This window comes from Dama dama, chromosome 9, assembly GCF_033118175.1.
Source record: "Dama dama isolate Ldn47 chromosome 9, ASM3311817v1, whole genome shotgun sequence".
NCBI classification, from domain to species: domain Eukaryota; kingdom Metazoa; phylum Chordata; class Mammalia; order Artiodactyla; family Cervidae; genus Dama; species Dama dama.
In genome coordinates this window covers 102420467-102445491 of record NC_083689.1, presented here as the reverse complement: position 1 = coordinate 102445491, position 25025 = coordinate 102420467, and the positions used below count along the sequence as shown (strand labels likewise).

Here is a 25025-nt window from a genome sequence, read left to right as displayed (position 1 = left end):
TCTTACCAGCTTTTATTGATCACCTATAAAGCTATTTTAAATACCATTGTTCACTTTTAACAAATTTCCATCACAGTTTGCTAAAAAGGTTAAAAATCAAAATTTTACGTAATTACAGGACATCTTTTGTTTTGTTTAAATTCAGCATTTATTCATGCTAAAATTTAACTGAGCCCCCCTAAATTTTACTTTAAGGGTAAGTTCACAAACCTTTGAAATGTAATTGTTGACTCCAATGATTAAGAGAGATTTTATAGTGTAAGTTTTTATGGCTTTGACATAAGTATTTTGTCGCATACACTTTGAAGTGGTTAAAAACAGTCCTTGTCAGGACTTCCCTGACGTGGGTTTGACCCCTGGTCTGGTGACTACCCCGCCAGCGCAGCTAAGCCTGCGTGCCCCGGCTACTGAGCCTGTGCGCCCAGAGCCTCTGCTCTGCATCAGAGAAGCCACCGTTGAGGGCCTTGTGCAGAACCACAAGGAGGAGCCCCGCTTGCCTTAACTAAAGAAAGCGTGCACACAGCAATGAAGAGCCAGCGCAGCCAGAAATAAAACAAACAAGTAATGTTGTAAGTTGTCTTTCAAGTCTTCTAAATCAAGATGTATGAAAATAAGCCAAAGAATAAAAAAATGGCATTTCTGTATGCAATAATTTCTTTTATGTTCACTTGATAATCTCATGAGATTATTTTGAGTAACATATGCTTGTAGAAAGTCGAATCAAGATTTCTAAATTCCAATTATTTCTATTTTATTCTTGTTCCTTATTTCACAAATGTTAATTCTGTACCATTAATTACTATAATTACCTCACAAAAACTTGAGAAACAACGTAATCTAATAAATCAGCCATTTTGATGAATGATCAGCCATCACTGTGTAAATCATTGCTATATAGCATTTCTAAGTCTATAAGCTTAAATACCTTTAAAAGTTTACACTGTTCATAAATTAAATTGTCTTACATAACCCAAAATGTAATTCAGGAACTGGGGATATCATTTTACGAACACTGATTTTTTACTCTAGAGTGCTTATAAAGCCCTAATCACCTGATGTTTACAATTATTTGGTTTCTGAATAACGAGTATGCACTAACTATAACAAAAGTAAAGAGGAAGAAATATAAAGAAAAAAATCTTACCCAAGTATTTTTGCACAATCATCATAATACTTCATGGAATTTTTCACAAAACTGAAGCCATTGACATCACAGACATAGGACTGTCCATTGGCCCGTAGCAAGTCAAAGCCACAAACTGTTTGCTATTTAAAATAAATTATACACTTTAAAATTCCATTTAATTAAGACTGAGTTTTCCAGTCTTATTAGAATACAAATTTTATAAGTGCCCTTTACTTCAGAGTAAGTAAAAAACAAGGAAGCTACTTATTTGTAACTTGAATACTCTAAAATATATAGCACATGTCACATGATTATTTAAATTCTTCCTATGAAGTAAATGTAGAACAATAATGCTTAAGAGACTAGAGAGGCCAAGAACTCAAGAAGGTTTTCAATTAATGTTTAATTAAAATACAAAAGTAAAAAATTTTTAAAGGCTTTGGTAAATTTTATGCTAGCAGAAATTCTAACAATTAAAAAAAAAAACACAAAAAAAAAACACAAAAAGAAAAAAAAAAGAGGAGAAAGCTTTGAAGACACAGCCCAGAAGAAATGTCCAATTATTCTCATGAATCTTTTAAACTCTGACAACTACACACTTGTGAGCTCCTGAAACATATTTACTTTATTTGGGAGATAACAGAAAAGTATAAATTTCCTGCTTAGGCTCTAGGAATTTTCTGATCTTCTAGGTTTTATGTTCAAACCATCATGTATTAGTATAATATGATTTTAAGTCATGGCTTTTGGAATCCTAGCATTACAAAGTTAAAACAGTTCATATAAAAACCAATTAATATAAAGCTATTAAAACATACTTCAGGTTAAGATTCCTTCCATGAGAGACTTCAAATTATTAAGACACAAAAAATTTATTATTTAATAACTAGCAATATATACTAGTTTTAAGTTATATATCCAAGACAACGCTTCAACAAGGTAAAGTTTACCCTCTATGAGATGTAAGTTGTACTACTTCTGTTTTACTCTTTACTGCACAGGATATCAAACCCTAATAATACAGATTGAGAGAACAAGTCAAATATCTAAGTAAAAAGTTTTCTTTAAAAAGTGTATTAGAAAAAAATAATAAAATAAAAAGTGTATTAGTAGTTTTCATGAACATATTTTACTATATTTAACAGGCCAAATGATCAACTGTGAAGGCTAGAAGAATTTTTTTTTAAAAAAAAATCATGTATCAATTCTATGAGTAAATACTTATAATCAGTTCTGTTACAGGAGTATATTAAAAAAATACTCCTATAACTCTATCATTTCAGTTGTTTTCTTCTGTAACTGTAGTTTCTGAATAAACTGTCAGTATCCTTCTACATAATGAAGAAAGAATAAGAAGGAAAGGCCTTCAGTTATTATATATTCTTATTAATGGCACTACAAGAATCCTTTGTAAAGTTAAAAGAAAAAAACTATTCAGATATACTATTTTATTTTCTCTACTTATCTTTCCTATTATAAGCCCAAACAACATCTCTTTCACTCAAAAAAGAAAATTCAAATTTTTACAAGAGTCTACATGACCTGCATAACATCTTACCTTAAAAGCAAGGCAGACTTTCCAAGCAATTAATTTTTCTCGTGCATTGAGAATAACAGGGTATCTCACTTCTTTTCCTTCACTATCTCGTTCTACCTTGCCATCAAGAGCAGGAGATTTTCGAGCTTCAGCATGGGCATAGTCTGGACCCACTGTATAAACCTTTCAGAAATGTTAAAATATATACATTACTTTAAAAAGATATATATGTAAATATGTAACAGCAGGCAACTAATTCAAATAAAAAATACCTCTGTTTCCAGGCAGTATTTTTTGACACATCTTTCTATTTTACGTGTGAAAATTTTCAACATTGGAAGAGGTTATAAGTAATTATACAGCAAAACTGGTAAAATGAGGATCTGTTCTCTCTAAAAAATAATTATACTGAACATTATAAGGGACTACTAGAATGCATAATGCTGTGATCCTTCTCAAACTGTTTAACAAAAGAGAGGTATAAATAACTAAAAAATTATAGAAGAAAGTAACTGCCAAAATAAAGATCTAAGCATGGAAGGAAGATTTATAAGGGAAGCAAGGATTCAAAAGCAGACAAGAGAGGGAAAGGCACTCTAAGCAAAGCTAATAAATGCAAAGAGCAGAGGAATGAAACAGCATGACATATTCAGGTGAGAGTTTGTTATTTGCTATGGTTTCTACTGTATGAAATAAGGTTTGTAGTACAGATGGCAGGCCATGAAGTATCTCGTACGCCAGCCTTAAAAATCTGATTAATTACCTTGTGGTCAATGAGGATCCACAAGAGAATTTTTAAGAGGAGGCTCATGATTCAGTTTACACCTAGGAAAGAACTCTCTATTAGACTCAGAGAAGCCAAAGGCAAGGAAAAAGGGAAAGATACACTCAACTAAATGCAGAGTTCCACAGAATACCAAGGAAAGATAAGAAGGCCTTCTTAAATGAACAATGCACAGAAACAGAAGGAAACAACAGAATGGGAAAGACTGGAGGCCTCTCGAATACAACTGGAGATATCAAGAGAACATTTCATGCAAGGATGTAAACATGAAAGGACAGAAAGCCTAAGAACTTAACAGAAGAAGAGATTAAGAAGAGGCAAGAATACATAGAACAACAATACAAAAAAGGTCTTAATGACCTGGATAACCATGATGGTGGGGTCACTCACCTAGAGCCAGATATCCTGCAGTGTGAAGTCAAGTGGGCCTTAGGAAACATTATGAACAAAGCTAGTGGAGGTGATGGAATTCCAGCTGAGCTATTTTAAATCCTAAAAGATGATGCTGTTAAAGTGCTATACTAAATATGTCAGCAAATTTGGAAAACTCAGCAGTGGCCACAGGACTGAAAACAGGTCAGTTTTCATTCTAATCCCAAAGAAGTGCAATGCCAAAGAATGTCCGAACTACCCACGCAACCGCACTCATTTCACATGCAACCAAAATGAAAGTGAAAGTTGCTCGGTCGTGTCTGACTCTGAGACCCCAGGGACTATTCAGTCCATGGAATTCTCCAGGCCAGAATACTGGAGTGGGTAGCTTTTCCCTTCTCCAGGGGATCTTCCCAACCCAGGGAACGAACCCAGGTTTCCCACATTATAGGTGGACTCTTTACCAGCTGAGACACAAGGGAAGCCAAAGAAAACTGGAGTGGGTAGCCTATCCCTTCTCCAGCAGATCTTCCTGACCCAGGAATCTTTTGGGGTCTCCTTCATTGCAGGCGTATTCTTTACCAACTAAGCTATCAGGGAAGTCCATATGCTAGCAAGGTAACACTCAAAATACTGTCACCCTGCTTATTTAACTTATATGCAGAGTACATCATTCAGAATTCTGGGCTGGATGAATCACAAACTGGAATCAAGATAGCTGAGAGAAATTTCAACAACCTCAGATATGCAGATAACACCACTCTAACAGAAGAGTTGACTCATTGGAAAAGACCCTGATGCTGGGAGGGATTGGGGGCAGGAGGAGAAGGGGACGACAGAGGATGAGATGGCTGGATGGCATCACCAACTCGATGGACGTGAGTTTGAGTAAACTCCGGGAGTTGGTGATGGACAGGGAGGCCTGGCGTGCTGCGATTCATGGGGTCGCAAAGAGTCGGACACAACTGAGCAACTGAACTGAACTGATCAGGAGAAAGTGAAGCGGAACTAAAGAGCCTATTGATGAAAGTGAAAGAGGAAAAGTAAAACAGCTGGCTGAAAACTTAACATTCAAAAAACTAAGATCATGGCATCCAATCCCATCACTTCATGGCAAATAGAAGGGGAAAAATGTAGAAAGAGCGAGAGACTTTATTTTCTTGGGCTCCAAAATCACTGTGGACAGTGACAGCAGCCATGAAATTAAAGATGCTTGCTCCTTGCAAAAAAAGCTACGACAAACCTAGACAGCGTATTAAAGAGCAGAGACATCAATTGCTGACAAGGGTCCATGTAGTCAAAACTATGGTTTTTCCAGGAGCCACGTATGGATGTGAGAGTTGGATATAAAGAAGGCTGCATGCTGAAGAATTGAGAGTCCCTTGGACAGCAAGGAGATCAAACCAGTCCATCCTAAATGAAATCAGTCCTGCATATTCATTTGAGGACTGCTGCTGAAGCTGAAACACCAATACTTCCGCCACCTACTGCAAAGAACTGACTCATTAGAAAACACCCTGATGCTGGGAAAGACTGAAGGCAAATGTAGAAGGGAGCAGCAGAATATGAGATGGTTACGTAGTATCACCAACTCAATGGACATGAACTTGAGCAAATTCCAGGAAACAGTAAAGGACAGAGGAGCCTGGTGTGCTGCAGTCCATAGTGTCGCTAAGAGTTGGACACAACTTAGAGACTGAACAAGTTAGACAGAGTGGCTAAAGGTGAAGCAATTAAGACCTTATTTGTCACCAACAGAAATCACACCTATTTTTTTTGAATTACATTACAGTTGTCAAAGCTCTCCAAACATTTTTTACACTGACTGATGCTTAGAAACTGTGGTGGTTATTAGACTCTAACCCACTATTCTTTGGATTGCTTTTTAAGTATTTTGATTAACTTTATTTCAGTAAAATTTGTCTCCACTGTAATCCTGTGTGGTTTATTTTAAGCACTGAAGAATATTACTCTATAAAAAGGATCCATAGGCTTAGATTGCCAAAGACATTCATAATGTAAATAGATTAAGAATACCTAGTTATAAAGAAAGAGAGCCAAAATAGAGGTCAGAGAGAGCTAATCAAATGGACTTCCCAGATGGCTCAGCAGTAAAGTGTCTGCCTGCCATGCAGGAGACCTGTGTTCAAGCCCTGGGTCAAGAAGATCCCCTGGAGAAGGAAATGGCAACCCACTCCAGTACTCTTGCCTGGAAAACCCCACTGACAGAAGTGCCTGGCAGGCTACAGTCCATGGATTTGCAGAAGAGCCAGACACGACTTAGCAACTATATAACAACAACAACAGCAGCTATTGTAAACTCTTTTTCTGATATCACTGGCAAACTCAAAATATACTTTATCAATCCTACCTTAACATCAGTACCATCTGTAGGCATAAACTCTTCATATATATAGGAGCCTGTTTTTCGTACATTGCTTTCTGGGGAGTAAACACTACTTCTACTGCCAATCTGAAAATAAAAGAAGTCTATCAGTGTAAAAACCAAATTATTTTCCTCTTTTTATAAACTCTTCTCTTTTACCATTTATTTCTATCATTGGTATTCCAAAAATTTTTTTTAGTCTACAAATATTTAATAACACGTTATGTAGTTGACACTATATTATTTCCTGCTATAACTTAAATAGCATAAAAATACAATGAACACTTAGAACAGTGTTTCTAAGATTCAACCATATTGCTGCAGGTAACTCTGCTTTGTCACTACTACAGAATTTTCCTCTGTACAATACTCAGTAATTCATTCATTTGCCTATAATATATATCTAGGCAGGCTGTTGTCTAAGATTTAGCTAGTAAAGAAATGTTGCTTCAAACTTTCTTTTAAATATTCCTGGGACAAGTATGTGCAGGAGTATTCTGTGGCATATACTCAAAGTGAAACCACTAGTGACAGAAAATGCTCACATTCAACCTACAAAATAATGTCAAAATCTTTTAAAAACCATTTTTAATTAGAGTCTTTCCAGCAATGTGTAGGTATTCCCACTGATGTGCATCATCTATAACTCGGTATTGTCAGACCTAATATTTGCCATCCTAATGGACATAGAACAAGTACCTCAGTGTGTTCTTGCTTTGCATTTCCACGATTGCTTACAGGTGCACTTTTAATACTGACATACTGCTAAGTTATATTTTAGAAGAAATATTGCGATAACAACGTCTGGGCTTGTGCTCATTTTCCAACTACCTCAATCTTTTTGATCTTGCTGATTCAAAAAGTAACTTAATGTCATTATCTTTTAGACTTGATTTACATTTTTTTTATTATGGGTGCAATTTTGAGCATACTTTTAAAAGATCACTGGTATTACTTTTTCTAGGAACTATTCATTTGTAGGCCATTTTTCTAAAAAAATGATGATCTTTACCTGAAATTCTCATATGACAGATTCATAAATGGAAGGTAGAAAGAAGATCAAATAACTTTCTTGGTATTTTGTACGTAAATTTAGTAACTAAAGTGATGTCTTTTTTTCTCTAACAAATGATGACATCAAGTTTATGAATTTATCTCTCAATGATACACTCTTTAACATAGTTTTACTAAATACTTGATTACTTTTAGTAAAGTTTATGCAACAATGTATAAAGAACAATAGTCACTAGGCTAACAAAGGTTTACCTTTCGAAAAAGTCTTTGACTTCCACCACCAGCAGAGGTTGGATAATAAATGTAAACATTGTGATCTTCTGCACTGACTGGCTTTTCTACAAAAGGCTTTTGGAAAACTTCCCCATTTACTTCTACATGATCTTCGCCTTCAATCAGATTGCATTCTATAAATCAAACATAATATCAAGAAAAGTTACAAACGGCTTAGTACCTAGATATAATATAACCACAGTATTATTATTATTGAGGACTTCTTCACTAGAACAGAGGTTACAAAGAAACCTAACTGTGGATGATGTACTGGTTTTTTTCGTGGTTGCGCGGGTCTTCCGTGCCGCACACGGGCTTTCTCTAACTGCAGCCAGCAGGGCCTCCTCTCAGTTGCGATGCACAGGCTTCTCCCTGCAGCGGCTTCTCCTGTGGCAGAGCACGGGCTCTGGGTGTGCGTGCTTTAGCAGCTGCAGTTCTGGGCTCAGGAGTTGCGGCACACAGGCTTAGTTGCTCTGTGGCACATGGAACCTTCTCGAACCGGGGATCAAGCCCTTGTCTCCTGCATTGGCAGGGGGATTATTTACCAATGGACTACCAGGGAAGTCCTTGATTTGATTTTAAATAAAAATATTTATGCAAACATATGCCAGCATTTATTATCTATGATGACATAAGAAACTATATTCTTCAAAAATCTAATGGACCTGCTATAATGCTGGTATCTGGGTTTTAATCAAAGTTGCTCTAATGTACAATATGGTCATTAAAATTCCCCAAAATACTGTTATCAAAATATTCAATATTAAAACAAATAAGCATTTATCTTGCCCTTTTACAGCATGTGTAACTTACATGCTATGCTGTAAATAAGCAGGAAAATGAAGCAAAAGGAGCTTTAAAATATTAATATTTCAAAATTCTTACTCATCAGAAGTTTATGCTTCATGCTATACTAGCATGAAGTTTCTAACACTTAATTCAACTGTTATAGATTTGCTTACCCCAATCAAATTTATTAAGTATGTAAAAATTCTTCCTTATGATTCTCAGATATGCCAAACATGGACCCAATAAATATATGATATACACCTCCTGGTTATAGTTAGCCTTCTAGCTCATAATGTCCCATTTTAATTGAAATTTAATTGCCTATTTGGATCATTTAAAAAAACTGAATAGAATGCATAAGTTGTTTAAATTCTATTTAATTATGGAGGAGAGTGGCTCAGAGTCTTTGTTAAGAGACTTATAAAACAGCTTGTTTAAAATCTCTTACTCTTACCTTTGGGATTATTTGGGTCACGGTTCAGAATTGCATAACGAGGAAGCAAAATACCTTCAGCTTGAAGAATACTATACACTTCTCTCCTGAAGAAAAAAAGAGAAAACCCTTATTGTTTTTCTAATGTTTCATGATAAGTATATTACTGTACTATTCATAAAGTATATTACTACTTTCCTACCACTAAAAAAGTCATGTATATAGTCTTTCTTTGTAAGTAAACAAATGTCATTTAAAATACTGAAGAAATGTATTCTAAGGAAATATTCAGTAATATTAGAATAAAACTGCATGCACAAAACTTTCTGTGGCATATTAAAATACTAATTTTTAAAACTGGGAATATAAGTGTATAAAAAAGAAACAGCTAATTAAAGTTGCTATATCACAGTGACAAAATATCACCTAAAGTATTAAAAATCTTATATTCAAAGAATATTTAATGACACGGAAAAATGTTTATGGTCTTTAAAGAGACTACTGATACTAATTCTGTAAAATGTGAGTGCATATATGTATTGCTTTCTATATGAAAAAATATGGTAGATGTAGTGGCAGGGTTAAATTAAATGCCTTTCTTCATTTATTTTCTAAATTTCTCGAAATGAATGCAGACACAGACACACACACACATATATATGCACTCCCACATACATTCACATTTGTAATATATAGACATCTATCAATACAAAAACCTCGGTAAAATGTTACAAAATTTCAGATATTAGTAACATTACTAAGAAAGAAAAAAAAACAAATAGAAAAATAAAAAACTATTAAGACCTTACATTTTATATAGCATTTTCTTAGATATAATCTCTTACTGTAATGCTAACACAGAATAAAATATTATGCTAGTGAAATTATAAGGGTAGCCATTAATGGCATCAAATAAATGCAATATGTGCATTTGTATTTTACAATTTCTCTTAAATATGTATGTTTTTGATCTGTTAAATGAATTGCTAAGATATATAGTAACATATTTCTCAAAATGGTTCCACTTTACCGCAATTTCTTCATCTATAAAACTGGATACAAGTATTTATTACTAAGTATTATTTCCAGGATACCACAAATTTATACATATATATATATAAAAGCATTGGTACTATGCCAGTTTAGGTAGATACTAAATAAGTGTTGATTTTCCTCCCTTACTGCAGCCAACTTAACCACTCACCTATCTTGTATGAGATACTGCATATTCAAGTCATTGATTACAAACGGATTCCTGAGTTTGGCATAGGCAACGGCTTTGTCCAGTGGAAATCCTAAGAATACATATTATTAACATACTCTGTACAACCTCAAGTTGACATCTCTAACTTAATCAACTTTAATTTATGCCACATCCCATAAAAGACTAAGTTCATTATGCATATAGCTGTTTTTTGTAAGACAAAATAATAAATACATAAAACTTGATTTATCTTGTACTATTAAATAAATCTTATTTTTTCTTAATTTGATTGGTAAGGCACAGCAAGCCAGTGGTTACATAACTCCATTTAGAGTACTGATATGTTTAGCTGATGCTTCCAAGTCAGCTGATAGAAGGTAAGACTACCTCATATACACACAGAAATCTATACATAAATAACACAATTATATTACAATAATCTGGTGTTCTTTTTAAAAAAGTTTATGTGACTCCTCACTAAAGATACTTTGATGCTACACACACAAATTAGCTGATAATTCAAAGAACTGAGGCATCTTTAAAAACAGCAAAAGAAAAAATTAATTTATATTCAACAGACATGCTCTAAATATAAAATATACTGATACTAGGTCATTGTTAACACACCAGAAATTAAGTTCTTAAAATTTCTAGACTTTGGTAAAATTACTAATTACAATGAAAAACAAATCAAAAGGCAGATATAATAAGAGATTTTTAAAAAATCTAAATTACTTTAATGGTTATACTTCACTTTCTGTATTGACACTAAAAGACTCCAATTTTATCCATCAACATGTATGATTAAGAATGGCAGGATACAAGAGAAGTTAACAACATAAACTAGGGTTCAAATCCTAATTCTATCTTTCATCAGCTGTGTGACCTCGGGCAAGTTTATTTCACATCTCTAAGTCTCCAATTCCCAGCTGTAAAGGAATATTTTAACAGTCTTACCTAGAAAGGTTTTTGGGAAATCAAATAAAATAGTCCATATGAAACATTTACTACAGTATCTGGCATAATAAATATTCAATAAATGTTAACTTATTATTCCCTAAGTAACAATATTTTAATACATTTCTTATCTAAGGAAAAGGGTAACAGTCAGCAGGCACACATAGTATTTAACTACAGTATGCTACAGTGTATCTGTGAAGACACTATTTTGTAGCATTATCAGAATAGTTGAGAGGAAGTGTTAAACTTGAAGTTAAAAAACAAAAGCTATGGTTAGTTAAAAAAGATTTATTTCTAAATTAACATTTAAATACTCTATACCAAGAATCACTTGGTATAAATCACAGACCCTTCCAGTTTTATGACTAAGAATTCATCACTTACTGTAAAGATATCACAATGTCTATGGTTTGAAGCCTTCCAACAGAATTCAGGAAATAAGAAACCCCTATATAGTCATTATCCTGCTTTGGCTGCTGTTAAAGAGACAGCATATGGGATATGACCTTAGGTAGTAGCTAGATTTTATAAGTAAATAACTAACTTTTACTTAATAAATATGAAGAACCATGTGATGGTAAGGGAAGAACACCTTATCCTCCAGGTTAAGCAAACTTTTAAGATTCTCTGAAATGAGTATCTTCAGTCTGTAAAGAAGAGCAGGGTTTTGTCTTCTCCATGAAATGATGAAAATCAATATACATATCTCATCTATGGGAATACAGTTTTGACCTGCTGCATCCCCTTATTGCTAAAGGTGATGCTTTTTAAATTCCTAACTACAGTGAAATTTTAACACAGTTGGAGGCCACATAGTTTGCTAACAAAAATGATTTACTGTGAACACATTTATTATATAACTGAGTGCAAGTATTTTAGAGTTCTAAGTGAAAATTCAGATTCTTCGGTTATAAATTTTCAGATATACACTTAATAACTTTTGATTAGTGCACTTTGTCTGACTCTGCAACCCCATGGACTGTAGCCCACCAGGCTCCTCTGTCCATGGGATTCTCCAGGCCAGAGTACTAAAGTGGGTTGCCATTCCCTTCTCCAGGGTTTCTTCCCAACCCAGGGATCGAACCCAGGTCTTTGGCATTGCAGGCAGATTCTTTACCATCAGAGCCACCAGGGAAGCCCAAAGTAAATACTTAAGCTTAACTGATATTTCAGTGTGATTTATAAAAAACAGCAAACAAAATAAAAATTCAAATATTATGTTGTTAAGAAATAAAGTATGAATAAGTACAGGAAGAATGATAGATCATTTTCTGTATGGCAAAACATATTGGTTTATAATACTCAAAAATCAATAATTTATTCCAAGAAACTTAAGAGTTGCAAAGATAAACATTCAAAAGTTCATCACAGCCCTATTTTTAATAGTAAAAAACTAGAAACCATCTTACTTTCAGGATATTAGTTAAGCATGATATATTATATCTGCAGGATGATACATGATCATACCATTGAAAACTAGCTTTTTGACAAATGAGTTAAAAGGAGAAAACTGCTTGATGTAATTAGGTTAAAAATTAAATATAAAATTACATATACACTATAACATTAAATGTGTTTGTAAAAAATAAACACAGAAAAAAGACTGAAAATATATCAAAATGTTAACATCACTTATCTGTGAGACTAGGTGAGTTTAATTTTATATTTCTATTTTATCTACTAGTTTTATAGTCAGAGAAAATGAAGAGGTTTCCCTCCCTGTTTTTTTAATACCTTTAGAATGAAAAGAAATAAGACAATCACACAAAGGCCAGTTTTCCACTGGTTCATTCAAAATAACATCCTCTTCAAATACTACTACTGTGATATATTTAAATAAGGAGATCCGTTCGAGAATTTCCTTCATTGGTTTGGATTTGGATTTCTTTGCCATGGAACATATTCCAACCACAATCTGCCTTTCCGGAGGCTAAAACAAAAAGAAAACAAAAATAAGGTTGACTTGATAACATCTCCAAAGTACAGCTATCTTAAATCTCTCTCAGGAGTAGATAAAGCGTGCAATGAATCAACAGAAGTGACAAATTAACCAAACGGACATTTTTCAAGGTTATACTGTTGTGACAAAAAATAGGTTTATACAAAGGTCTGGAAAAAATTTTTTTGAGTTTCAGAACACCACTACAATTTTCATTCAGCTTTCAAACTTAAATACTTCTTTAACTGGCTCAGGCATTTATTTGCCTTCTTCACACCAAAAAAGAGTAAATAAGGCCTAAAATAAAAAGGACAATGGGAGAGAGATAAAGAACTCTCTTCCCTAAAATAAGACGTTCTCATTACAAAGCTATGCAGAGTTAAACTACTTTTGTAGATTGAGTTTGAATGTATGTTGATCACCAATGAAAACTTAAAAGGAAATTTTAGAGAAAGCCACAGTGCTAAACAGAGGTGTCTATGCTCTTGACACCCCAATCTTCACACTCAGCATTCCTAGTTTACAGTGTTGCCCATCTCTGGCAAAATGCTACAGCTCATTGCTACAGCTCAAACGCCGTGATTCAGCCTGAAATTTAAAATGCAGAGCACAGAAACAACTTATGAAGTTCTATAATTATTCAAGATTCATCCTAAGGTCTTTGCATTCAGATACTTTGAGCTTTATCAAATATAAAGCAGTGTCCAGTTTTCCATTTCAGTTCTTCTCTCTTCTGTATTTCATATGACATTATAATCGGGCTCAAAAGTGTTTCACTAGACTCTCTTATTATAAATCTGAAAGTAACACTGGATAATACCTGAATTGTTCTTCTTCATGCTTAGCATTGTTTCTTTATTGCCTCTTCTCACTCATATGAAATTTAGAGTTCAAAATTGGTACTGGATTTGATGTTACCAAAGATTGTAAATTCTAACCTCCCTAGGATCTGCTTTCACTCTCCGATCATTCAGTTTTATGTTCTTCAGTTCTTTCCTGATCAAAAGCCTTGACACAACTCATTGTGATGTTCCTAATGTAGACTTCCCCAGAAAACAAGAGTACGCAGCCTAACATCTTTGATATCTTAAAAACAATCTACAACATATCATTTCCTCAACCTATTGGTCAAATGAACCAAATCAAGTTCCTCATAAGTAACAACTATGCACCACCAATGTGAACTCTATTTAATTAATACCAGTATTCCAAGAACTATGCTAAACACTAAGAGTTACATATATAGAAACTACCTGTCTTCAAGCACTTTGAATCTAACAGGGAACACAGTAATACAGTTCATAATGATAACAGAAGTACAGATGTCAAAGTATGGAAGTACTACTGATGCAAAAACATTCAAGTTCCTCATGGGAAAAAGAGCCAAGGAGAGGGGAAAGAATGAACAACAGGAAATCTGAGGTTTGAAGAATAACAAATCATTCACAAGGTATCCAAAAAGGAGGGACATTTCATAGAGGTCAAGGAGCACTTACACTAGCAAAGAGGCACAGGACAGATGGAGTATGTGGGAAGCAATCTGGTACTGCTGCAACATGAAAGGTGAAGAGCAGACAGACGAGTGCAGCTCTAGACACAGGAGAAACAAAAGGCCTTCTATGGAGGAAGACTGGACGGGATTTATCAGTGCTATTCTCAATGTGCCCAGATGAACCCTAACAAAGAGCTAAGGGTAGCAGAGGCAGAATCAATGGTACTTTCCTGTCTAAGTCAGTCAGGACTTTTTTTAGTGAGTAGACTTTTTTTACATGAGACTTGAGATGAAGAAGTTTTAGCTGATATGAAGTTTGAAAATCATTGTTTTTTCCCTAGGGGTGAGATGTGGGGTGGGATTTTAAATGGGTGACAGCCTGATTTTGCATTTCAAATATATCACTGCACTGTGAAAGCTGTTATTAAATAACTATGACAAAATTTGAAGTCATCTAATAACTATTTTTAGTACATTTTTACTACTGAAATCAAGGATAACACGTTTTTGTTTTAAAACGAAATTATCTTTTCAATTGGGAATATAAGAAAAACATATTTTAAGTTTGTATTTTAAATCAGTTCTGTATGTGTAAAGGGACAAAAATGATGAGCAATAAAAATGTTGAGCTAACCATAGCAAAATAAACATAATAAATGTGTATTAAAGATTTGGTATGGTTTATACATATACACATACAAATTCCCATAGATACTTGAGGTAGTTTCTCCTAGCTATGCAGTTTAGACTTCTGAATAGTTAATAAATAGGGATATCTTCAGGTAAATAAGCACGACTTGTGTTGACAACATTGCAAACTTAATGAACCGGGTTAAGCTGTCTTCTTTAGGACCTTTAAAGTCCTTTATTCTTGATGTATTTGTTATGTACTTCTACATACAAGGAACTCTTTTGATTTACGGCCCTAATTACTCTTTCTCCTTGTCACCTTTTCTCCCCAGCCCTGTGTTATACTAGGCATATCACTGAAAGACACTAAAATAGTCATTATGAAACAACTTAGAAATGTGACCTCTAATCGTCTTCCTGAAGCACTATAGAGTCAATAGTGTTACTAATGAAACACAGTATGTCTTTTCAGTTTAAAAATTTCCAACAAAATTCAATGTGGGGGAAAAAAAAAGTCTTCCCTTGTTTAAGACAATGGTATCAATTCCCCTTCACAGTGATCAGTAAAAATCTTACTGGTCTTCAAGCAAACACTTACAGACTCATCTTCCTCCTCCTCATCTTCATCTGCATGGTGGAAGAAGTGTCGATAATTTCCAGCATTTATTTCTGTATCTTCAGGTCCAACAAAGAATCTGGGGGCTTCACTCATTTTTATTTCATTTGACATAAATATAATTTAAACGTGCTATGCTAAAACTGTTTCTACATAAACAGTACCTGAAAAAAGCATTCTCTCTATACTAACTGACACATGGGTCTGTTGCAGCTTGTTTCTGCTTATACAATCACTTGAACGTGTGGTGACAGTTAGTTGGCAAGTGTTCATGTGTTCTCAGATATCATTACTTCATTGTTGATGCAGTTTAAAAGACAAAGATAGTGAGGTTACTTCTTCGGTGAGTTGATGTGGCAATCCTTTTACCTAAAAGGCAATGAAAAAAGTAATTTTGGAGACTGTACTTCAAAAACACTCAAGTAAAAATAACTTTGACATTTGTAAAATCATTACCAATAACTTGATTTACAAATGAAAAGACATTTTCTCTCATAAATTTAAGAAATTTATACTCTCATTTTCAATACACATCTTGAATATCTGACAAAGATGATACACAATAACAAGATTTAAAAAAAAAGACTACACTAAATTCCTTAAGTCTAAAAATGAATTAAGAGAAAATTACTCAAATTATAACAAAATCATAAAAAGACAAATCTCTCTGGACACAGTTCAGTAATATCTGAAGAGCATGGAAAAGAATAGATGAAATATAATGCAGGCTTAAAAGCGACTGACAACTATACAACAATCTAAAATTACATTATATCAATTTCTAAAAGGCTTCAATTCGTAAAAGTTCAATATGCAAACAGATTTTTTTGGGGACCATAACCATTCTGCATTTTGGTCTCACATATAAATCAACAAAACAATATTAGAACGAAAACAAGATTTCATTATAAAAGCAGCTCGTAAACTTTTGGCATCAAAAACACTTTTGCAATACTGTGTAATAACGATAAATGAAGTATAACCTTTAAAAATTGTGAACCACTGTATTATATACTTGGGTGGACTCTGGGAGTTGGTGATAGACAGGGAGGCCTGGCGTGCTGCAGTTCATGGGGTCACAGAGTCGGACATAACTGAGCGACTGAACTGAACTGCACTGAACTTACATAATTGTTGGTTAATCACTAAGTCATGTCCAACTCTTCTGCGATCCCACTGACTGTAGTCCACCAGATTCCTCTGTCCATGGGATTTCCCAGGGAAGGATACTGGAGTGGTTTATCATTTCCTTCTCCAAAGAATCTTCTCACACAGGGATCAAACCTCCGTATCCTGCACTGGCAGGTGGATTCTTTACCACTGAGTCCGGGGAAGACCTAACTTACATAATATGTCAACTATACCTCAATTTATAAAAATTTAAAGTAAAAAATAAGCCTAAAAAAAACCTCTTTGGCAAATCTACTAAAATCTATGAATCTTCTCAGAAAAAAATGCACATGTACACTAAATTCTGCAAGGAACTGTATGTGATTGACAGAGCATCCAAACTTTTCCACGAAAACTGATGCCCATGAACATCAGTTTAAGAACTATCATAACAGTGATATAACCACAAAATATTCCTTAGCAAAGTTGTTTACATGTACTTGGTTCCTTGGTTATGTTAAAACTAAAAACTACCAAGATGAAACTACTGGATTAGAAGCAAGCTAGATAGATGCCCATCAGCAGATGAACGGATAAGGAAGTTGTGGTACATATACACTATGGAATATTACTCAGCCATTAAAAAGAATTCATTTGAATCAGTTCTAATAAGATGGATGAAACTGGAGCCCATTATACAGAGTGAAGTAAGCCAGAAAGATAAAGACCAATACAGTATACTAATGCATATATATGGAATTTAGAAAGATGGTAACGATAACCCTATATGCAAAACAGAAAAAGAGACACAGATGTACAAAATAGACTTTTAGACTCTGTGGGAGAAGGTGAGGGTGGGATGTTCTGAGAGAACAGCATTGAAACAAGTATACTATCAAGGGTGAAACAGACCACCAGCCCAGATTGGATGCATGAGACAAGTGCTCAAGGGCTGGTGCACTGGGAAGACCCAGAGGGATGGGGTGGAGAGGGAGGCGGGAGGGGGGATCGGGATGGGGAACACATGTAAATCCATGGCTGATTCATGTCAATGTATGGCAAAAACCACTACAATAGTGTAAAGTAATTAGCCTCCAACTAATAAAAATAAATGGGGAAAAAAAAAAAAGAAACTACTGGATTAAACATTCTTAAGAGTTGAATGATAAGCTAGCTAGAATTGCAAAGCATAATGCCAAAAATCCTATTCCTAAAGGTCTAATTTCAGTTTAATTGGTGATACCCTATGAAACATTAAAATTAGTTTACCTAGCCAGGTTTGCCTTTATCCACCTTTAAAATTGTAACTACATTGTTATGAAATTTTAAAGTTTGTGATTAAAGAATAAAAGCAAAATCATTCACTTTATATATCAGTGCTTTTTATTCCTATTTCCCTTGCACTGTTTTACGTATAAAAAAATATGTGCTGAAAAAGAACAAAATAAAGTTTCTAATTGTAAAACTTGGAGGTAAGTTGATCTCAGTTTTCTTTTGTATCAAAAGGCAAACATCTTTGGTTTCTTTTTACTTTTTTACTCCTCCTATCCATCTAAAACTAGTCTAATATTTACTAACAGAAAGGGCATGTGTTCTAGAGTCAGATATACCTATTTAAATCTTTCATTAAATGACAAACAGATTATGCTAGTTTCTCTAAGTCCGTTTCTTCACCTATAAAAAAAGGGCGTATCATAAAACCCTGTACCTTTGTGAAAAGTAAGTAAATGTTTGGTATAGACTAAGCACTCAAACTTTCGTTTCCACAGGCACTCTATAGACTACGCTCCCTACTAACATAACATGAAAACCTAACAGAATGAATATTGCCCATTATTTGTGGATGTAAATCAATTCAACAAATAGCTTTTAACCTATTATAGAGAAGGTACAGTATTAGATGTGGCAATACAAAGTAAACATGAACCTTTTTCTTAAGGAGCTTAAGGTCTAGAAGGAAGACAGCCAAGTAAATTAACAGTTTCTGTTTTAGTGTGGTAAGTGTACCAACAAAGCTGGACAATAGAAATATGCTATAAGGTCTCTAGTCATCTAAGGAGGCAACAGAGAGAGTTGTTTATCAGTACATATAAAAGCATGTTCACTTATATATACATGTATGTATGCAAGTATGTATATACGTACACACTTTATGGCATTACTTTAAAATTGTACTTTTTCTAATTTAGCTACTCTAATGAAAGCAATAAAAATCCTGTTCTACAGCCAGAATTTAAAATTAATCCTCAAAATTAATTAGTGTCCATCATGAAAAGTCTAGAGTGCATAAAAATGAAATTTTAGAGATAAATAATACCATGACCCAGTGGCAGAACTACTGACTGTAGTTCTTAGTTATGGAATTACTGGGTTGTATTTACTACTAGTCCCTTTACAAAATATTTTCCCAAATTTTTGAGCTACTTTATACATGTATTATGTGTGAGTAGAAATATGCTTGTGGAGAAAAATGTGTATCCTGTACATTTCTTCCAAGAGTATTAATTAATGATTTATCTGTCCCCTTCTCTTCACTTAAATTCTGTTTCAGTCTTCAACACTGCTTCAAGTATATAAATGTATGTCCCCCATCTGATTATGAGTTTAGGTCTGAAAGTCTCATTCACTCATTTGGAGAGAGACAACAGACAAATCAACAAATAAATGTATGTTAGGAAGACCTCAATAATATAGTGATATCTGAGTAGAAATATGAATTAAATGAGGAAATCAGCCATGGAGTTACATGATAAGAGCATTCCAGATAAGAAACAAACTATAAAGGTCCTAAAACTGATAAATATGTGGCATATTTCCCATGACCAAGGAAAAGTAAGACCATTGCAGCTGGAGCAGAGCAAGAAAACAAAGAAAAAATGGCAGGAAATAAAGTTGGAAAAGTAACTAGGATGCATACAGAGGACTGAGAAACCACAGTGAGAGTTTTCAATTTTATTAAATGTGGCTGGATTTAAGAGAATGGGAGAAGTAGAGGCAAGGTATACTGACAATTCTTTAGGAGGGCTTTGCTATAAAGGTAGGCAAAGGCCTTCTTTTTTGTTTCTCTTTTGATATATGAATGATACTTGCAAATAACAGAAATGGACTGAACAGGCTAGTGGTTAAAAGTGTGGATTCTGGAGCCAAAAAGACTTGATGGTGAATCTTAATTCCAGTAGCTGTGTGACCTTGAGCAAGTTAATTAACCTCTCAGAGCCTCAGTAAATTGTATCTATCTTTCAAGTCGTTTTACAGATTAAGTTATATTTTAAAAGGTCTTATATCCCATTGCTCAGGCAATATTCCATACCAATTTAATCAAAACATTTGGGAGAAGGGCCCAGGTACTTTTATGGCTCCTCAGATTCTAATGTGCAGCTGAGTTTGAGAACCAGTGTACAACTCAAAAAAAGAAGGGGGAGTGTAGAACAATGGAAGCACATAGTAAGCAAAACATGTGTTTGCTCCTTATGAGAGCATGCTATTACAGGAAATCTGATGATCTGATAAAAAAACAGAAGTGATGAAGCAGAGTCTTGTCTTCTTGATGCTTGGCACATCAAACATCAAGTACCTAACAAATATTCCTCCACAAACCTTTCCTTAACAATTTCCAAGATTTTTTCTCTGAATCATTCACTTTGACCTTTGGTCACCTGCAACCTTGGCATTATTTAATTGTTTTGGTTACGTATATCCCTTCAAAACATGATAAGCTTCAAGAGAATGAACATTTATTCAACACTGCTACCTGGCAAGTAATTTGTTAACCCAGAGCCTCCCAACACATAGCCTCACCATGAATCAATACTTTAAGCATATGCCAAAAAAATTGTCTCAGCATTTTTGGAACCCAGAACCCCCTGGCCAGTTACCTCCAACACTGCTCTCTACAGTTTCTCTTGGAAACACTGCACAAACACTATTATTTTCTATGCGTGCTCTAACAAGAAAGTTGGGAAGTAGTTATGACTTCGTGATTTTGCAATTATTCTCAGCAATCCTAGGATTATTTTCCTCATTTGATAAATGCTTGCAGTACATAAATGTCCATCATTATAAATGAGGACATGAAGCATAGAAAGTTCAAGAAATTCAACTGTAATCACACAATCAATAAGAGCTGTAAAAACAAATCAAATCCAGGTCCAAAGACCATCATAAACACTTAAAGGCAAAATCAGGACTCCACAGTCCTTATCACAGCATTACCCATACTTAATAAATACTTATAAAACTAAAAGTATGAAATAAATCTATTTTTTGTTCCCCCTACCCAAGTGGAATGTACACTGAAGCACAAAATGAAATCTCATGGGCATGACAGGAGATCCAAGACATTCTAAATGAATTGCTATTTCACTTGAATCCCTGATGAACCAAATATAGCATATGCCTTTCCGCATTATAGAGCATTTCAATCAACCTACATCCTAAATTCCAAAACATGTAACTGTTTGACTTTAAAGACATTAAAGACATTATATTATACAAATATCAGAGTTGAGCCTTTCCCATTTTTAAGATTCTTTCTATAGTAATAGTCCCATAAAGGACTGGCTACATTAGAATTACCTGGGAATATCTGTAAAAACCAAAGTTACTAGACCTACCACAAATCTTCTGCAGCAGCATTTCTTAACCAGATAATCTATATTTTAGCAAATCAATGTACAGCCAGATTTGGTAATCTGTTTATTTATGCAAAACACAAATACCTCTTAAGGCTGATTTCTAAACTTGAAATTAGTACATGCTACTGAAGTATCCACACTCAAAGCATTGGTTCTCAAACTCTATATTGCGTTGCAATCACTTGGAAGGCTTGTTAAACCACTGAACTAAGAGCCTGAAAGTCACACCTCTGCCAACCCTCAAATACACATCAGTACCCTCTCCCATCCTTTATGCTCCACAGCATTCTGGATCTATCTTAATGTTTCCACTAGAGTTATGGTTTTCCTCCCCAACTTTCTATTGTGAAAATTTTCAAATATTCAGAGAAATTGAAAGAACAGCTTACTATAAACTCCTATATACCCACCACTGGACTCAACAACGGCTCTACCATCTAAGTTGTAGACATGAATACATGTCACCTCTAAATACTTTTGTATACATCTCCTAAAAACAAGGGCATGCTCTTACATAACCACAATATCATTTCCACGTAAGAAAATTAATGGTTCTATAACACTACTCAAATGTAGTTGAATGGATGCTTTTAGAGAACAAAGATGTCATCTATAAATTCCCAGTACTTTTACATAGCATTTATTTGGGTGAGGAGTAAGTGTTCCACCAATTGCTAAATTTAATACCCTCACAACAACTACCCTGCAAGTCAGGAGTTTAAACCTTGCAATAGCAAGCTTTGATTATACAACCTGCACCTTCTGCCCAACCATTTAATCACTTGCTTTAAACAAGGCCATGTAAATTATCTTGGCTTCTGAATTATTTATTCTGCCTCAGAATAGTAAAGCTCCATGAAGACAGCTTGTGTAGGTCGTTAGACACAAGCAGAGATCTCAAATATTTTTCTTAGCAATACTTTCAGCTACTGAAAACCTTAGTAAAGAAAACTGGAAGCCATGACGCATACTGGTAGGACAAAGGTAATGTTAATAGTTTAAAATATTCAGATTGGTGAAGTCTGAAAAGCCGGCTTTTCAATACAGGTTCGAACGTTTACTAACAGCAAAAATTTACTAGGGCAAGTGAAGTGAGGCTTAGAGATGACCTCAGTTCCTACCTCTGTCAAATGAGAATAAGTCTAATTCACCTCTTGGAATCATTCAGAGAAGTACAGAAGACAAGACGTAAAGCACTTGGGACACACAAGAACTCAGTGAACGGCAGGTATTTTTTAATTTGCTTGAAACCAAACCTTTATTTTTCACGCGGAATTTTCAGCAGCGAAGCAAAACCCTGTCCCACTGCAGAGCTAAAGTCAGCAAGGAGAGCTTCCTATTTCCAGAGCGAGGCTTGCCCGCACGCGGACGCCGGGGCTGGCGTTCTGCACAGGGCTGCAAAGGTCGCAGGCGCCAGGAAGCCGCGGAGAGCCTGGTCCGGGGATCCCGGCGGTCCCCAGCCTCACCCCTTCTCCCTCGGCAGCGCGCGGGGACGCCACCCTCTCCCAACCGGTTCGGCGCGACAGGGCCCCGCAGCCTCCTCCGCGGAGGACGCGGCTGTGGGTGTCCTCAAGCGGGGTGGAGGGAGCAGGCGAGGGGCAGACGGGCGAAGACTGAGGAGGGAAAAGGAAAGCAGACGTTTACCTCCCCTCCCCAAACTCGAGACTGCCGACTCTAGGGGAACGAAACAGCCAGCGCCTCGCTAGTGCCTTTCGAGCTGAGGTGAGACCTCCGTTACTTCAAAGCCCAGACAGGGAAGAGGGAAGGAATGGAGGAGGAGGAAGTCGCGGAGGAGAAATGTAGATGCCGAAGGATCCCTTCCAGGCTGTGACGGCCACTCCGCCACACCCGGGCCGCCTTTCTCTCTGGCCACATGCGCCGCGGAGGAGCGGCAGCCAGAGCTTTGAAACAGCTGCCCTGCCAACCGCTGGGGACTAGGCTCCGCATCTCGATTCTCCTCAGTTCTCGCGGGCCCCCCATCTCCATCCTCCTCAGTTCTCGGCCCCCCCCCCCCCCCAGCCCCCCGCACCTGCCACGGCTGCGGTCGTCACGCGAACTGCCGGAGATGTCCGAGTCCATTCAGGGACTCCATTTCCCCCCCTTGATCCCGGGGGAGCGGGGGTTGGGGGGCGGGCAGGATGGAGGCGCCCGTCGAAGAAGACTCCAGCTGCTAGCGGGAACGTGGGTCTGCTCTCCTCAGCAGCTGCTGAAGGGCCCACAAAGAGGTACCAAAGGTACTACCGCACCTCCCGAAGCCCGGTCACGCCTCTTCTCCTCCCGCTCCCGGTCTCACACAGAAACCTCCCCGGGCGGAACGACTTCCGGCAAGAGCCAGCCGATCCCCGCCTAACCTTTTCTGACCGCGACTCCGAGACACCCTCCCTCCCCACCTCCCCCGCAGAAACACGCCCCTTGTGAACAACCACGCGAATAGTTCCGCTTCCGGCAGCACCACATAAGTCGCGAGAGGAAGCTTAAATCTTGACGGTAGCGTTTTGGACCACTTCGGTGAGTGGTCGTTTTAGTGTGCTCTCACAGCTGCTGATCGTTTTAAAATGAGGCGTGACCTGACTAATTTCAAAGCCAGGAGAGGCACCCAATTTAAAGAAGGGTTTAATTGGCTTTGTGGAGATTGCGCAGGCGCCCTTGGGGCGGGAGGGCCCTGTTTGGGGCGTTACATTGCCGGCGCCCGCCGAGCCGCGAGGGTCGAGTTCCGTTGTCGGGCTGAGGGAGGTGCCTACCCAAGATAAAATTATTGAAGGAATTAAGTAATAAGTATTTTCACTTAACAGGAGTATTCACTGGTTTCATTTAATGTTTTACCAGGGACAAAGAGTAGAAAAATAACCAGATTGGACCCTGAGTTTTACTTAACAGGTCATTTTCTTGCTTACGCTAAATTTAGCTGGACCTTGCCCCTAAGAATTAGTTAACAGGTAACCAGAACGCCCTGGAAATGCTCAAAGTGGCATCTGAAACTGGGAGCAAACTCGGAAGTTTGAGTGTCGCATTTGTCCGACAGGAAAGGATTTTCTTCCCCTCCCGCCCCCCTTAATTTGTCCTGGTTGTCGTTTCATCGGGCATTTCCCATTTTTGCCCCAGATCAAAAATCTGTGCGGGGAGAGCAATGCGAGCTTACAGGAGAATCTTGTCCTTTTGTTTTGAAAGAAAATTACACCTCTGTGGGTTTTCTTTTAAATTAGTATGTCTGAACCAAAATGGAAAAATAGTTTTTTTAAAAATTCATTTCTCACACGTGGCTTCATTTGCATATGGAGATGAAGCCGTTTTTAAGTGAAATTTGCACGTTGAAGCGAAGCAGATTATAGGGAAGAGTCTTGTGTAATTGGATTTCCCAGTCGTTTTCGTTACATAAAATTGTGCTCTTCGAATTTTTCAGAGATTAAAATAGAGTAATGGAGGAGTAAAGTTAATCATCCCAAGTAAAATTCTTATTGAAATACTACAGATTTTAAGTTTTAAAGTTGAAACTCGTGCATATTATAACCTTTTAGAAGCTTCAGTTAGGTGGTCCTCTTGGGTTTTGCCCTAGGTGAAACACAGTGAAATCCTAATTTTATTTAAAGTGGTACTTAACTACCTTTATTAAACACAAGATAAAATTATTAAAGGAATTAGTAATAAGTATTTACACTTAAAAGAAGTATTCACTGGTTTCACTCAATGTTTTACCAGGGACGAAGTGTAAAAAATAATCAGATTTGA

General features: G+C 36.2%; 2 protein-coding genes across 12 annotated transcripts in view; one reads left to right on the top strand and one right to left on the bottom strand.

Moving 5' to 3' along the window:
• Positions 1-23564, bottom strand: part of PPIP5K2 (diphosphoinositol pentakisphosphate kinase 2) — a 76038-nt gene extending 52474 nt beyond the window's left edge. For 9 of the 10 annotated variants that reach the window (XM_061152096.1, XM_061152098.1, XM_061152100.1 and 6 more), the window contains exons 1-8: positions 15538-15862; positions 12613-12808; positions 9919-10009; positions 8736-8821; positions 7472-7626; positions 6191-6292; positions 2685-2846; positions 1145-1266 (exon numbers count right to left, since the gene is read on the bottom strand). In XM_061152096.1, coding sequence (XP_061008079.1) covers positions 1145-1266; positions 2685-2846; positions 6191-6292; positions 7472-7626; positions 8736-8821; positions 9919-10009; positions 12613-12808; positions 15538-15669 — 1046 coding nt within the window. In that variant the 5' untranslated portion in view covers positions 15670-15862. Of the gene's footprint in view, positions 1-1144; positions 1267-2684; positions 2847-6190; positions 6293-7471; positions 7627-8735; positions 8822-9918; positions 10010-12612; positions 12809-15537; positions 15925-23328 lie in introns of those variants that run through there. The other variant, XM_061152103.1, reaches the window with a different exon arrangement.
• A 148-nt stretch (positions 23565-23712) lies between these two features.
• GIN1 (gypsy retrotransposon integrase 1) overlaps positions 23713-25025 on the top strand; it is a 32747-nt gene continuing 31434 nt past the window's right edge. For both annotated transcript variants that reach the window (XM_061152109.1, XM_061152107.1), the window contains exon 1: positions 23713-23807. The gene's annotated coding sequence lies outside the window, so the exon portion shown is untranslated. The remainder of the gene's footprint in view (positions 23808-25025) is intronic.